Below are 17,133 nucleotides of genomic sequence, written 5' to 3'. Positions count from 1 at the left end.
AAATGGACAAGGTTGGATACCTTATCCTAGTGACACCACGAGTATAACATGCTCTATAGATGTTATAATTGTTGTAAAATCTACAAATGATCTGATCTTAATCATTCATATAGAGACATGTGAGCGGGATATTCTATACAAAGGAGTTTGTATAAGACTAGACCACGAAATGTTTAGTCTCATTATATAACGTTGTTCATAATAGAGACTTACATTTCACCGGGATGACCATAGTTAACATGACCTGAATCCTGAGTGAGTTGTGAACTTCTGCCTATGAAATCGGTCATTTTTTTATATGAGTGAGAGTGCCTAGATTGTCGACTCAACAAGTCTACTATTTTGGGGATTTGTCTGATTGGGGAGCCGGGAACATAACTACATAAGAAGGAATTCACTCATTCCCCAATGTCGGGGCAAGTAGATAAATTACTCCCTTAAGACTGATTTCGGGGCTTGAACATTGTGGCGTCACACCCTCTCCTGGCCTGGGAGGGGTTTGGTCATAGCTAAATTATGATTTATTGTTCATTAGAGGGATCAATGATACTTAAGAAGTTAGATGTAACTACAGACGCAAAACTGTAATTTTGGTTCAGTTGTACTTACGAGCAATTTGTGAAGGTTCATTGTATTATTGATTGGTTATATCCAATGGACACAGAAATATATCTGGTGTGCGAAGAGTGCAATTGTCGGTTTTTAGTAGAATGTCCGATAGTTAACGGACGATGAATAATTTAATTAAAGAGTTTAATTAATTATTCATGTACCTTTAGAGCTTCAAGCTATAGGTTCACGAGGTCCCCTCGGTAGCTCAACGAGATTTAATGAGAATCAGTTTTTAGATTAATTTGAATTGTTCAGGTTAATTGAGGGAATTAATTATATATGATATAATTAATTAAATTTTAATTATATATATGATATAATTACTATAATGTATTTGATACATTATACTATTAAGTATTTATTTGAGAGAAATTTAATATTTGAATATGATTCAAATATTAATTATGTGAATTGGATTCATATAATTAAATTTAATATAATGGGATTTATATTAAATATCGTTATTGAGAGAATTAAACCATAAGTTATATTGTATTGGATACAATATTGAACTATATGTTATATGTTATATTTGTTGTAACATATAGTTTAATATATATTATATGATAAAGTAGTTATGACACACAAATACATACATACATATATTAATGTTTATTATTAAATTTAATTTTTAGTAATAATAATAATAAACCATTTTTAAAGAAGGAATTGTAACACTGAATCTTTCGGCATGCTTTGAAGTTCTTATGATTGAGCCAAGGTACATCTTGTTGGTATAGGTAGTAACTTTTAATTATTTTAAGCCTTTCTTATTCATACTTCCATGTTCTCAGGATTCCTCTCATTCGGATGTGATATCGGTTCATTCATATACCCTCATGAACTCGGGTCGTCACACTAAGTATTCTAATACTCATCGTTTTCTCTATATTTTTTTCAGGTAAAGGAACGAATGTACCGAGCGCATGATGAGAGGATCCATGACAAGGTCTTGGGACTAGTGATCATGCTTCCGCTTAATGTCATGTTTTTAAGAAGTTTTTAATGTTTTAAATTCAAATGTATTTATTTATTTTCAATGTTTTAGGGATCTCGAACTAAACTTTGTTATAGAAAACTTTAGAATATTCTAATGAAATTTTATTTATTTAGAAAATCTTTATTTTTGAGTTTACACGATCGACTAGTTTTGGTTCAAAATTTTATGCATGGTAGTAATAATCCAACTAGAGATCTTGAAAAATCGTGTTGTTACATTGTGATCCTACTAAATTGTTCTAACAAATTTTTTTTTTGTTGTTTTTTTTTCCCTAAATATTTTAATATTTTTTCTGCACCAAGTCACCCTAATAAACCGACCGACCACCTCCCATGAAATTCAATCTGGGTTATCTCCCGGTTTTAGGTAGGGTAAAAATCTTACCATGTACGATCGAATAGTTTTGGAACATGCTCTAAGCGAGCGCAAAGGCAACTCTGGGCAGAGCAACTTAGCGACACCGAAGGTGTGGATACTGGTGAAAGGAGATCGTACGACTGATTCTTCCAAATGTTGAGAATCATCATCAAGCCTCTCGCCCATTACGTATCCACTGTTTGTTCCGCCTCAACAAGCTATCTACTGCCATCTAATTCTCCAACCAGGCTGTTGGCTCCTTGGATTTCGATTCTCTCTTCGCCATTCTCCCACTTATCCAAACAGAAGGAAGGTAGCTACGACGTTGTTTCCCTTTTCAATAGAGACCCAACAGCTCCGCCGAAACTCTTCGTGGTTCAACCTCGTCTTCGTCCTAATGCATTTCTGCAAGCAAAGCTAAACGAGGCTTTGTGTCTTGCAAATTCTCTAGAAGAACAACGAGATGGGTATTTTCATATTGATTTCTTCGACAAGGACATACCCCCTCACGTCGTAGTTCAAAATCCTTCTGCAAGAGGGGCCCGGGCTGGTGAGTCAAAGAGATGTGAATTCTGTTGCAGGAATCACCCTTTTCTTTCTGTTCGTTCTTTGCTTATAAATTGCACTATTTATCTAACTGCCAGTGAAATACTTGTAGAAATTGGAATTGGGTCCTTCCTCCCACATGTTTTATTAGTCACTTCAATATTTATAGCCTCAATCAGGTCTTGTTATTTTAGGATTCTTCCTAGCTATGTTAAATTTGATTTAAAAAGACACGGGGACTAATCGACAATGGTATGGCAAGCATTCCATTAGTTAGAAGATGCTAAAGTTGATGAAGAATTGATTCCTACCAGTATCAACATTACAACCAATGGACTAAGATTGTAGCTGATTATTCAGAAGAGTTCCATAGATTTGTGCCAAAAATAACCTAGTTGATGTCGAGAACCATTAGCTAGGTTTGTTGATGGGTTTCCGGAAGATATAAAAGAGAGTAATCATACAACCCTTATATTATGTAAGGTTTCTTCCTTACCATTTAATATTTAGATATGGTAATAAGCCAAACACAGGGGAAATGAGTTTGACTACACAACAAGATAAGAACACTACGCAACACAACCAACTAAGAGGGCTGTTCTCTCCACAGTGAACTAATGTTCCTACACAGAAAACAAGATAACTAACCCTAGCCAAAACAAAAATAGAAATACCAACATTCCTTTGCAACAAGTACAACATGGGACCACAACCAACTACCCTCTATTTGGGGTGCAAATCCCTTTTTACCCGTTCTTCTATACATGTTCTTAATGGATGGCCTAGCATTACCCCTATTTAGAAGAGCCCCCTTGTTCTCAAGGTGGAAATCTGGGAATTGCTATCGGAATAACGCATGGGACTCCTAAGTAGCTTCATGATCAACCTGCCCCTTCCACTCTACAAGGCATTCCCACTCCTGTTCAGCCTCATTCCAGTGCATCTGTGACACTTTGCTCGGCTCCAAGACCCATTCTAATTCATCATTCAAAAGGGAGAGATCATGCTGCATGATGTGGTGGTTGTCGATTGCCTTCTTCAACTGAGAGACATGGAAGACCGGATGGATTTGGGTCATGGACGAAAGATCCAATAAATAAGCAAGCTCTTCAACACGGCTCATGACACGGAAAGGACCAAAAAATTTGGGGGCCAGTTTCTCACCACATTTCTTAGCCAATGATTTCTGGTGGTAGGGCCGAATCTTCAGATAAACCCAATCTCCTATGTCAAAAACCACATCGCCGTGGTGGGCATTAGCAAATTTCTTCATTTGATTTTGTGCGTGAATCGGGTTGTCTTTTACGGCCGCTAGGTCTTGTCTCTGGTTTGTGACCATTGCTCAATTGAGTAATTCACTATTTTTCAGACTGCTCGTAGGATATAATTGGTGGTGGGGATTGGCCATATAGTACCTGATAAGGAGTAAGTAGTCTTAACCGAAGCATATGTTGTGTTGTACCAAAATTCTACCCACAACAAGCTATCACTCTAGGATTTTGGTTTCTCACTGCACAAACAATGCAAATGGAGTTCCAAACTCTTATTGACTACCTCCGTTGTTTGTCCATTTGGGGGTGGTATGCCGTATTGCACTTCAAATGTTGCATTTGAAAAAGCTCCTTCCGAAAAATGATTGAGAAATACCCGATCCCAATCCGACACAATTGACCTGGGATAACCATGGTGTCGCACCACTTTTTTCACAAACAGAGTGGCCACGATTTTTGCAGAGTACGGATGGGACAAGGTGATGAAGTGGGCATATTTGCTCAACCGGTCCACCATGACAAAAACAACGTCGTACACCTTCGAGCGAGGGAGGCCCTCCATGAAGTCCATGGAAATATCTTCCCACGTGTGACTGGGAATGGGTAGAGGCTGCAATAACCCGGGGGAGACAAGGACTGTGTTTTATTCCTTTGACAGATTGCGCACTTTGCCACATACTTCTTCACATCCGATTTCATTCCATCCCAATACAATTCAGCAGATAGTTGTTTGTATGTTTGCAAGTACCCCGAGTGTCCCCCAATAACCGAGTCATGGAAGGTATGGAGTATCGTGGGCAATAAACAGAAATTCCAAGAAAGAACCAAATGTTCCTAGCAAAACAACTTTCCTTGGCGCGCTGTATATTGTGGCACACTATCACTATCCTCAGACACTCGATCAAAAATGGCCTTCAGTTTTGAATCCCCCGACACCTCTTTATTCACCACACTCAAGTCAATCAGGGAAGGAACAAAAATGATATTCAATTGGGCCTCGTCGGGTATTTGGAATAAGGCATTTGCAACCTTGTTTTCAGGCCCTGCCCGATGAAGGATCTCAAAGTCGTATCCCATCAATTTCGTGACCCACTTCTGAACTCCTGGTGGGATTTCCCGCTATTCTAATATATGTCTGAGCGCCTTTTGATCGATTTACACCGTAAAGTGATGACCTAACAAGTAATGATGCCATTTTTCCATTGCCAACACAATGGTCATCAATTCTCGGTATGTAGACTTTTCTCCGGCCGCCGACGATAAGCTCTGGCTAAAGAAGGCTATGGACCTTTTATTTTGGGACAAAATGGCCCCTAACTCGGTTCTGGAGGCGTCCATTTCAATCTCAAACGGTACACTGGAATCTGGGAGTGCTAACACCGGCAAGGTGATCATGGCGTTTTTCAACGATTCAAATGCCTGCGTGGTCTCGTCGGACCAGACAAACCCATTCTCTTTTGTCAACCTCGTCAACGGTGTGGCAATAGCTCCATAGTTCGTCACGAAATGCCTGTTATAACCGGTCAAGCCTAGAAATCCCTAAAGTTCCTTCACATTACGTGGAATGGGCCATTGCACCATGGCACAAATTTTTTCCTTATCTGCTTTGACCCCTCTAGCCAACACCCAATGACCTAGATACTCAATCCGATCCTTCGCAAATTGGCACTTCTTTTTATTAGCATACAAATAATGCTCACAAAGGAACCGAAAAACCATCGTTAGGTGTTCCAAATGCGTGGCCATATCAATGCTGTATACAAGAATGTCATCAAAGAAAACGAGTAAAAATCTAGAAGGTAGGGGTGAAAAACCTGGTTCATTAGTGCCTAAAACGTTGCTGGTGCGTTGGTCAAACCAAGCGGCATGACGAGAAACTCATAGTGATCCTCGTGCGTTCGGAATGTTGTCTTTTTCACATCCTCTTGCCGCACTATTATCTGATGGTACCTCGATTTTAAGTCTATTTTCGAAAAATCTGTGCGTCATATAGCTTGTCCAGCAGCTCGCCAATCATAGGAATAGGGAACTTGTTCGACACCGTGGCACAATTCAACGCCCGGTAGTCCATACAGAAACGCCAACTCCCGTCTTTCTTCTTCACTAAAATCATTGGGCTGAAAAATGGACTAACGCTCGGTCGTATAATCCTCGACGCCATCATTTCATTAATCGATCTTTCGATTTTCGTCGTTTGCACATGCAACGTTAGGGTCTTACGTTGATTGAATCAGTATTCGTTTTTAGCTGAATGCGATGATCTATCTGTCGCACGGGAGGTAACCCATTTGGCATATTGAATACATCATCAAACTCTCGTTGTAACTGGTGGAGCTCTAGTTGGAGTTCTGCTATGGTCTTTGTAACCACTAACTCTCATCCTCTCGCGGAATCCCTAGGGCTTGAAAGTCAACCTAAAACCCTTGGTCTTCTGGCTGCCACGTCTTGGCTAACATCTTAGGAGAGATTTCCATCCGGGCTAGTGTCGGGGCTCCTTTGATCACCACCGGTCGAGCTCTGGTAGAGGGTACCTTGCTTGTGGACCTATAGTAATTTGCTTTCCGAGTGGAAGGAGAACTGCTTTTTTACCAATCCAACTGAATTCATATGTTTTGTCTCGACCATTGTGGAATGCCTTGTTGTCATATTAGGCATCCCAAGAGAATTTTTTACACATCCATCTCGAGGACATCGCATACAATTTGATCTTGGTTTAGGTTGCCTATAGACAAAGGCTCTGTGCAAATTTCCTTGACAGCAGTTTCTCCCTTCTTTGTAATCCAGTTTACTTTATACGGATTTGGATGTGGTTCAATTGTGAGATTTAGAGCAGAAACAAGCTTCTTGGAGACAATATTCTCGGTGCTCCCACTATCTATAATCACTTGACATACTCTCCCATTGATTGTGCACCGAGTGCAGAAGAGAGCATGCCGTTGAGGATGAAGAACACACGAAAGTTGGTCACCATCGACCAGTTGAATATAAGCAAGGTCATCCATGTTATCTTCATCAAAGTCGGTTTCATCAAAGGCATCTTCTTCTTGGATTGCCAATGTTCTTCGTTGGGGGCACTCATTAGAGAGGTGGCCTTGCTGTCCACATCGAAAACATTTGCCCAAAGTTGCTCGCTGATAAGTATTTGAATCTCTTGGGAGTGTTGTTTTCAGCTCCTGTGGCATTCGGTTGTTTAGGAGGAACATCATCCTTTTTATGTTGTTGGTTTGCCATTGTTCCTGAAGTACTCTGCTGTGGTTTGTTTGTTGGGACTCTTTTGAATGGTTGTTGGTTGCCTTCTTTGGTAGGTCTTTGTCGGTTTTGGCTCTGCACTCTCTTCAATTGTAGTAGCTAGGATAATTGCATCTGCCAAATATGCCACTGGGTGTAATTTGACAGCTTCTTTGATCAAAGGCCAAGAACAAATCTTGACACCAATTGCTATTCTGTTTCAGGTAGGTTATTTCGTGTGCCTAGGTGGTGGAATTCTTTCGTATAATCAAAGATAGATCGGTCCCCTTGCTTGGAAAGTTGGTATTGGTTGTATAGTCTTTGCTAGTAGTTTAATGGGAGGAACCTTTTCTTCATCATCTTCAAAAGCTTCGGCCAAGGTTTTATTGGAGGTTTTCCATAGTATCCCTGATTGGTTTCTAGTTGCTCCCACCAAGCCGGTGCACCTATTTGAAATTTGAAGGCCACTAATTTGACTTTCTTTTCATCTGGGATGTTGGAATATTCAAAGAAATTTTCAACCTTTGAAGCGCAATCCAAAAATTCTTCGACATCCATCTGACCATCAAAGCTAGGGAGGTCAATCTTCATCTTGTATTCGGTCTCGTCTTGATGAAATTGGTGTCTTCCTTGATGCATTCCCAATCTTTCTTGGATTCCACAGTAATAGTTTTCACCTTCGCTTGAAGAATCAAAGTCTTGCATCATATAGCCCCATCCACAGTTTTCTTGGGGTCGAAATCTTGCTTGATACATGTTTCTTGGAGCTGAAATCTTGCTCTGCCTAAGTTCTTGATAAGGCGGTTCACTAATCTTGGCTTTCCTGGGGTTTCTTGCTGGTTCTTGCCTTTCCAAAATGGCATGGTCTTCAAGTTTTGCTGTGTTCACACCAGAATCTTGAGGTTCTTGGACTCTAATCCACCCTTGTTTTGTAGGTTAACATGTTCTTGACCATCTTCTCCGGATTAAATGTTCATATGGAGTAAGACTTGGGCTAACATGGAACAGATTTCTCCCATTTTCACCTTCATCTCGTTGACTGACTTCTCTATCGAGGACATTCGGGCTTCCATGGCTGTTGTTGATGAGGATGCTTCCACGTCCATGAAGTTTGAGATCCAAAAGGAATGCGTGTTGGATGGGTGCTCTGATACCACTTGATGTATGCTCTAAGAATTTAAAGAGTAATCTTGTATTAATGAATAAGATTGTAGGCATTATAGGCCTATTTATACACATAAGGTGATTGGACAGCTAGGTAGCAGGTCAACCCCCTGAAGTAACCGGTTTATAAAGGGATTACAACTTCTTTTCACAGCCGGTTTACAAAGGCATAAAAGCTACATTAATTCATCAACTAATATTAAAAACATTCAATAAAGGAAGAATGTTACATTCAAGATCTAAGTCTAAATTGGAAGGCTTTTATTTTTCCAGCATACTAGTTTCAGATTTTGTTTTTCACCCCCTTGTATTAGAGTTCATCATGTAATAGCTTGGTTGCCGTCCCTTGTAATAGCTAGGTATTTTTTTTAACGTTTTGGTCCATTGTATTAGGAGTGAATTACTGTTGTGATGGGAAGGTTTTTCGGCCTTATTTTGTTTTGTTTAATTCTATTAATGTTCCGGATATGATGAGAGTGCTAAGGAGGTGTTAACCTAGTTGAGATGCCCGGGTGCATTCACTGATCCTTAGGTTTTAGTGTTGTTGTATCTCTCTTTGTATCTTGAGCATTAGTCTCAATTCATTATTTCAATGAAGATACTTGTTTCCTTTCAAAAAAAAAAAAATCCTACATCAACTCCCAAGGTTGGAGCAAACTTAGGCCCACTGAGAAAAGTTAAAAGTCCCCCCAAAACACCGAGGTTCAAGACATTAGGATGAATTCCAGCCAAAGAAATCTTCTCTCAGTAGCTCCAAATACAGTACACACCCAACAAATTATCTTTAGAAGTCCAAAAGCTTACACGATCCTTGTTAGATTTAATTGACTGAAAAAGTGTAGCTGCCTTTAAGAAATCCAAGGGTCACCAAAATATCAACCCAGATATGAATACTACCCAATTATTCAAAAGCTTCCATAAAAATCCAACAAAGCGCCTTTGAACTCCATACTTAATACAATAAAAAAATCATGTTTCAAGGCAACAAATTCAAACAGGCAGCTGTGCAGAAGAGGGGGATGAATTTCTTGTAATTGAAAACCACAAGCATCCACAAAATAGATGAGAATTTTGAAGGAATTTGAGAAGGAGATTAGTAAGAATCACTCACTTGCACGGAATTACTGTCTTTTTGTTGAAATAAAGCATAGTAAGCTTCCCCGAAATGTTCCTCCGAAATGGCTTCTCTAAAATTGAAGCCAAAAAAGGATGAATTTCCTCACTACTCACTCATATTAACATTGGAATTTGATAGGCCCCGTATCACTGAGGTTTATGCGATTTAAAAAGGACTAGCCAACAATTTCTTGCGAAGAAGCAGTCAAAGAACAAGTGTTGTAAATCTTCTCCAGCTGATTTACATAAAACACACTGATTAGGAGAAAGAAAATGGGAGGGCAGCTTGTGTTGCAGAACTGAGGCGCTGTTTAGGGTTCCAAAAAGCGAGATCCAAACCGTAATATTCACTCTTCGATCACTATTAGTCTGCCATAAAGCTTTTAAAAGGTGGGTGTTAAGAGGTGAGGCCAAGGCAAGATGGTTGGACAAAGATTTTACCGTGAATGAACCACTTGCTTCTAAGGACCAAGATCGAGAGTCAGGTATGAAAGAAGGCTTTATGTTGGAAATAAAGAAGAGCAAAGTCTGGTAGTCTGGTATTTCTTCATCTTTTAATAGTCTTCTGAAGGGTAGAGACCAAGAGAGAGTTTGAGAATCCAATGATCCAAAATAGATCCATTTTGGTTGGAAGCAACTTTAAATAAAGAGGGAAAACTAAGTTTAAGGAGTGTGTTACTAGTCCAAGAGTCATGCCAGAAGGCTATTCTGCTTCCATTTCCCAGTTTGAAGACTGCCAAGGCTTCTACTTTCAACCAGATTTTTGATATGCTGATCCAAAGACTACGAAGACTACAAAATGACTTTCCAGAAGTGTGCCATTCACCAAAATTTCTACCATGAATACTCTTTATAACTTGTGTCCATAGAGAAGAATTCTCATGGATAAATCGCCACCCCCATTTGGCAAGAAGTGGCAAATTTCTTCTTTTTAATCCTCTTAGAGCCAGTCCCCCATCCTCAACTTTTTTTGATACAATCTCCCATTTTACCAAATGATTTAGCTTCCCTCCTTTATGTCCTTCCCAAAAGAAATTTCTCATAATTCTTTCTATAGAGGAAATAACCTTTTCTGGCATTAAGAAGGAAGACATATAATAGGTTGGTAAATTTAAAAGAACTGAATTGCATAAAGTTGCCCTACCGCCTCTTGAGAGGTTATACCTTCTCCATTTGTCAAGTTTACTCTGAAGTTTGTCTATCACCGGTTGCCAAAAGTCTACTTTTTTTGGATATTCGCCCAAAGGAAGACCTAAATATAAAAAAGCAGCTGCAAAGATTTACAACCTAACCTTGAGGCCACGGCTTCTTGCTTGGAATCTTCAATATTAATTCCACATATGGTTGACTTTTCCCAATTTATTTTCTGACCGGAGCACCATTCAAATAATGCAAGAGTTTTTCGGAGAATCTCTAACATTCCATCATCATTTTTACAAAATAAGAGCGTGTCGTCTGCAAATTGGAGAATTGAAATATGGATATTATCCTTTCCTACCACAAATCCTTCAAACAAACATTTTTCATGAATTCTGTTGACCAAGGCTGTAAGAACTTCACTTACTAAAAGGAAAAGAAAAGGAGAAAGAGGGTCTCCTTGTCTAATTCCTCTTGTTGCCATAATTCTTCCTCTAGGCCTTCCATTGATGAATATGGAGAATTTAGGATTGGATATACAACCCACAATCCATGAGATCCACTTTGGATGGAAGCCTTTTTCATGGAGAATTTTTTCAAGAAACTCCCAATCAACTCTATTAAAGGCTTTTTCCAAATCAAGTTTTAGTATCCAACCTTGCTTCTTTTTGACTCTATACTCCTCAACAGCCTCATTTGCTATAAGAATTGGGTCAAGAATTTGCCTTCCTTCTATGAAGGCACTTTGAGTTGAATTTATTAGGCTTGGCATGATCACTTTGAGCCTTTCTGCAAGCACCTTATCTATTATCTTATAAACAATAGTAGAAAGGCTTATAGGTCGAAAGTCTTTTATCCATACTGCTTCCTCCTTCTTTTGAATTAAACAAATGAAATTCTCCTTAATACATGAGTTGAGTTTACCGTTGTGAAAGAATTCCTCGAAGACATCTTTAAATCCATCCTTCAACAAGTTCCAGAAATGAAGAATAAACTCCACTGTGAAGCCATCTGGTCCAGGAGCCTTATTTTTACCTAAGGCTTGAATAGCAGTTTTAATTTCTGCTATATTGAATTTTGCAATCAAATGAGTATTATCTTCAGTTGAGACTCTTGACCAAGCCATATACAAAGGTATTGAACGAGTACCCGTGCATTTTGTGTATAAATTGGAAAAGAAATCCAATATGATTGTTTCTATCTCTCTACAAGATTTGGTTGGCAATCCTTGGTCGTTGAATAATTCAGCAATAAGATTCTTCCTTCTTTTAGCTGCAAGGAAACAATGAAAAAAAGAAGTATTCTCATCCCCCAGAAGTAGCCAATTCAGCATACTTTTTTGAATTAGGTCTCTTTCTTCTGCTGGGTAAAGAGATAATAGGCCAGCCTTTAAAGACACTCTCACATCTTCTTCTGCTGAAAAGTTCTCAAGGCTGTCGGCTTGGAGGTCTTTTTCATTGATTTCTTTCAGCAGAGATTCTTCTCTGATTTTCTAGACTTTTTCGTGCTCTACCAGCCATCTTTTAACACTATGTTTTACCCTTCTTAGTCTGGAATATAAGGCAAAACCAGCCCAATCCTGCTGCCCTTTTATCAACAAAGAATTTTCAATTATCCGACAACATTCCTTATTTTTTAGCCAACTGTTACAAAATCTAAAAGGGGAGGGACCCCACTCAAAAGCACCAGCTTCAAAAAGAAGAGGAAAGTGATCTGAAATAGTTCGAGCTTGTCTTGACACTCTTGAATCTTCAAAGAACTCATCCCAATTTTGAGAAACAAAGAATCTGTTGATGAGGGATCTTGATATCATCACTCCTTCTCTTGACCAAGAGAATTTTCCATTGGACATACGAATTTCAATTAGATTTGACTCTCGAATAAACTTATTGAAGTTTCTTATTTCTCTTGAATATCTTTCTATTGGGAATCTTTCTTGTCTTCTTCGGATGCGATTAAAGTCTCCTCCAAGGCACCATGGAACATCACAAGAATCTAATATGGAAGATAATTCAGACCATAGGTTGTCCCTTTCTCTGTAGCAATTCGGACCGTACACGTTTGTTATCCAGCAACTTTTTCTACAAATTGTTTGACATTTTAAGGTCAAAGAGTATGATGCTTTTGAAATCTCTGAAACTGAAATTTTGCCTTCATCCCACATTGATAAAATACCTCCTGCCCTACCCGAAGCTTCCACAAAAGCCCAGCCAACTTCTTTAGAGCTCCATAAGCTTTTAATAAAAGGTAGATCGAAGTTGTATCTTTTTGTTTCTTGGAGAAGAACTATGTCAGGGTTTATTTTTTTCAAGAGTCTTTTGATTGCCAACCTTTTATTTTTGTCACCAAGTCCTCTGATGTTCCATGAAATAATCTTCATTATTGCTTTTATGGTTATTGAATTCCGGACAGTTGATTAACCCAGAGTAAGTTCACACTCTTCAATTAATGAATTGAGCTCCTGAGGTATGCAGTCTTTGATAAATGGTGGTGAAAACAGGGAACTCTTCCTTTCAACCCCCTGATCTTCCTCTATTTGGAAAAGAAACTTTAAAGCATCCCCACTGCCTGCTAATTAAGTCTTCTGCTGAAGTTTGTTCAATTTCCTGGATGTCTTTTTCAAGTTCTTCACTGCTTACACTTGTTATTGATGCATCTTCGAAGTCATGAGAGATTCCATGGAATGGAGATCCTTGCAAAAGAGAGATATTTGGATCTGAATCCTTGAAAGATGGATGATTAAGGGGAGGCCAATTAGTAGAACAAAAAACTGACCTTTTTGATTTGATTTCTGGGAGTTGAAGGCTTATGCAATAGTCCTCAATTAAATCAGAATTAGAGATGGAGGACCACGAGTTGGTAAATGATTTATGCCTTCGCACAAAATGATTGGGGAACGGTTTGAAAAGGTGTGAGCCTTTTTCGGAGATTGCAGGAGCCTCAATGTCATTAACTTCTCTTGGCTGGCTGATTTGTGAAGGGCTGGCTGCAGAACCAGCCTCAATGTCATTAATCTTTAATGATTTTTCCCCTGCTGTTACTGAAATGATGGAGCCTGACTTTTCAAATGGAAGAGAGAGAGTGTGACGGCTCATAATAATTGAGGGAGAGCCGTCTTTTTGGACTTTTCCGCTGAAAGAGGGGGGGAAACGTTAGGCATTAAATCCACTGGTTCTTTCTCTTTCCTCAATAAATGTGGCTGTTCAGATTCTTCATCTAAATGTTCACCAACCGGCTGATTTAAATGTTTCTTTTGCTGTAGAAAGAGAGGAAACTCTTCTACTTCCATTGACACACTCGAATTCTTCTGTAAAGGGAGATGATTCGTCTTCTTTACCCTTGGGATATCTCATAATTTCTTTTCGTGGAGCATCCTCCCAGAAGGGAGAAAAAAAGACACTTCCGGAGCATATCTATAGCTGGCTGGTAGTTTTCTTGTAAGCATTAATAGCCACAATAATTTCTGAAGTAATCCTTCAATCCCGAACTCTCTGGTTGAAAGCTTTTGTGTAATCTGTTTCCTACCTGTTGGTTAGGCCTTTGGCCCTAGTCCCTACTCTTTTCCAGTAATTCTAGTTCTTTTTTGATATCGAATGTTATAAGAGAAATAGACCTTTTTATTTTTAGATGTCAAGTTAATTGGATAGTCTATGATCCCGATGGTTAACCATTGCATCATGTCATTTTTTTTTCTTTTTCTTCTCATGGTGTTTTATTTGTCAGATACATACTTTGGACCAGGGACTGTGGATACCATCAAATGCCATTTGAATGCGGCAGAGTCGAAGGTAGTGGTAATTTGGTTTTTTTCCGTGCAAATAGCTGTACAGTGTGATCATTAAACTAAATCTTATCAGTTTAAAATCTTATCAGAGTGAAGTTGATGCTATTTTTGTGAATGCCATTCTCTCTGGTATTCAGCAAAGGAATCTGGAGGTATGCTTGTGTATACTCATTTTCTTCCAGCCTGTTAGTTCTACCATGAACAATTACATACTCATGGTCTTGTGGAAAAAGTTTAGGTTGTGTTATATTGTGTTCTCAATAGGATATATATATATATGTTCGCGCGTGCGTTTGCAATAATCTTTGTTTTTGAATGCTTGCTACACTATTTTTGTCAGCGGGCATGGGATAAACCTGTATTGGATCGCGTGGGTCTCATAATAGAGATATTCAATGCTCATGCCTACACGAAGGAGGCCAAGTTACAGGTTTATTTATTTATTTATTTATTTATTTATTTTTTGTTTTCATGGTCCCAATTAAATGCATCATTGCCTTTTTCTTGCTAGAGTATACTTATAGTCATTAAGGGATAGAGTTCAATTTGCATTTTGTTGTTGCTGTTTCTACTTGGTTCTGAAATGAAGCAGAGACATGCGACATGATCTTACACGACATGGCAACATGCCAATTTCTAAAAATATAGGACATGACACGTTTGAGGACACATTACTTTTTAATTATATATGTATAATTATGAAAAATAATATATTTTTTTTTCTAATTATTTAAAATACTATTTTTTTTATAAGTACTGAAAATAATTAATACTAGTTTTTTTTAGTTATTAAAAATAACGGTTTTTTTATTTATTAATGAAGAAATAGAAAAGGTCATTTAAAATAGGAAAAAAAACCAAGAGCCCATATAAGAAAAAAACCTATGGCCACATAACATGGAATGGATGTAATAAGGCCCTAAGCCCAAAGCCCAAATCCCAAAGCCCAAAGCCTAAATAATGTTTCCTTTTTCTTCTTGCATTACTCTCTTCTTCCACGCACGCACAGTTGCCCTCCTTCTTCCCCCCGATGCGGAAGTTGCATGCCGACCACGCCTCTCTAACGCTGCAGGTTGGTTTGGAAGTTAGTTAGTTCTTTTTTTTTTTGTTTTGGTCTATAGGTGTTCGATGAATAAATAAAAGGGGACATGGATTTTTGCGTGTCTGACATGTGTCTGGAGCATGTTCGGATGTATCCGTGTCCAACATTGACACTTCTCCAAAAGTGAGATGTCCGTGCTTCATGGGTTGCAATCATAGATATTTTTTTTAAATTAAAAAAAAAAAGAAATAAGCAAACACTTTTCATTGATGAAATAAAAAGAGGCTAATGCTCAAAAGTACAAGAACCCCCCATGAGGGGAAACAAGAAAGAAAAACAAGTAATAAAATAAACGTAATTAAAAAATAATTTAATATGGTAGCATAAAGACATTCGAGTTAAGACAAATATCTTGAATAGTATATCTTGCAAAGCTTTTGGAGGGAGAGCACCATGAAGAGGCCTTCAGATGGGAAGAACCAAACCGATCATCCCATAATAAAGGGACAACTCTCTGATTGACTCAAACAAGAACGTTGATAATAAAGCTTTCACTGAATTACCCCATAAAACTTTTGACTTTGATGCTACGACTAGTCCCACCAATAAATGAGGACAAGTTGATCCCAACATGGCGTAGGATGAGGCCATAGGTAATGATGGGATAGGTGATAGAGTGGGCTGTTAATGGTCAAGAAATTCTGACTGTCCATCAGTGTACAACGTGTCCGAAACAGCTTTTTCAGCAGTTGGGAAGGTGTGCTCATTGGTCACTGGAAGGCGTGTGTTGGAAGATAAGGATGTTTCACCAGCTCCACACGCAAGTTCACTGTTGTCCGCTGAAAGAAGTTTTGAGCATTGGGTAAAGATGAAGGAACCTCATTAACACACTCAAATCCAGTGGCTAAAGAAGTAGTTCTCTTAATTCTTCTTCTCTTTAAAAGCTATTCCTCACCTTTTGTGGGTATATGGAGTCAAAGTGATTCTCTCAAGAATTTGGTTTGAAAGGAACCAAAGAATTTTTCAAAGCAAGGCCCTATCTTGGATGGATCATGATGAGATTGCTCAAGTCAAAGTTTCCTCTTGGTGTTCTCTATCCAAATCATATACAGATTACTCCATTCAAGATATTAGCTTAAATTGGAATGTATTCATTCATTCTTAATCAATCTATGTATTAATGTTATCATGATGCTTTGTACTTTGAATTGATCTTTAGGATGTATTTTGTATCGAGATATGATGAGAGTGCTAAGGTTGTGTCAACCTAATTTAAATATCCGGGTGCGTCTGCTGCCTCCTAAATTTCTAAGTGTTCTTTGCTTTCTTTGTCTCATTGTATCTTGAGCGATAGTCTCTTTTCATTTCATTAATGAAAAGTTTGTTTCCGTTTTTTTTTTTTTTAAAAAAATATCTTCTAGGAGCTTTGGATTGCGATAGAGCAATCAACTCCTCCTTACAAATAGGAGAAGAAGCTTCTGTCAAATGCTTTCTTAAAGATTTCACAGTAAATTTTCCAGATGAATCAAGAGACCAACATCGAGAATTTGACCTGTTAGAAACCTTTTTTTACTTGTTAACCAATTAAGCCAACTGCTGAAAATTAGTAATCTCATCATCTCTAAGAAGTCTTCTAAAGAAAATATTCTAAGGGCATGTAGTACCATCCTAACGTTCAAAAATTGAATCATTAGGAAGAGAAGCAATATTGAACAACCGAGAAAATGAATCAGCAACCCAAGTATCTAACCTGAAACAAATTGATGAAAGTCTTGTACTATCTTGGGCTGCCTGTTGAGGATCTTGTAGCTGTCTATTGAGGATCTTGTAATGTTTCTTGAGTGGTTAGGGTGGTTAGTCATTATTTTAGGGTAAT

General features: G+C 38.3%; 1 protein-coding gene across 1 annotated transcript in view; it reads left to right on the top strand.

Moving 5' to 3' along the window:
* Positions 1–1,921: 1,921 nt before the first annotated feature.
* Positions 1,922–17,133, top strand: part of LOC150038821 (GTP-binding protein At3g49725, chloroplastic-like) — a 32,062-nt gene continuing 16,850 nt past the window's right edge. The window contains exons 1-4 of the mRNA XM_090308298.1: positions 1,922–2,519; positions 14,155–14,219; positions 14,305–14,367; positions 14,556–14,645. Coding sequence (XP_090164424.1) covers positions 2,123–2,519; positions 14,155–14,219; positions 14,305–14,367; positions 14,556–14,645 — 615 coding nt within the window. The 5' untranslated portion in view covers positions 1,922–2,122. The remainder of the gene's footprint in view (positions 2,520–14,154; positions 14,220–14,304; positions 14,368–14,555; positions 14,646–17,133) is intronic.

The sequence above is a fragment of the Benincasa hispida genome, chromosome 1 (assembly GCF_027475165.1).
Source record: "Benincasa hispida cultivar pf3 chromosome 1, pf3_genome.v1.1, whole genome shotgun sequence".
Taxonomy (NCBI): domain Eukaryota; kingdom Viridiplantae; phylum Streptophyta; class Magnoliopsida; order Cucurbitales; family Cucurbitaceae; genus Benincasa; species Benincasa hispida.
The sequence above is the reverse complement of the archived record's forward strand: the minus strand, read 5'-3'. Positions and strand labels throughout refer to the sequence as shown.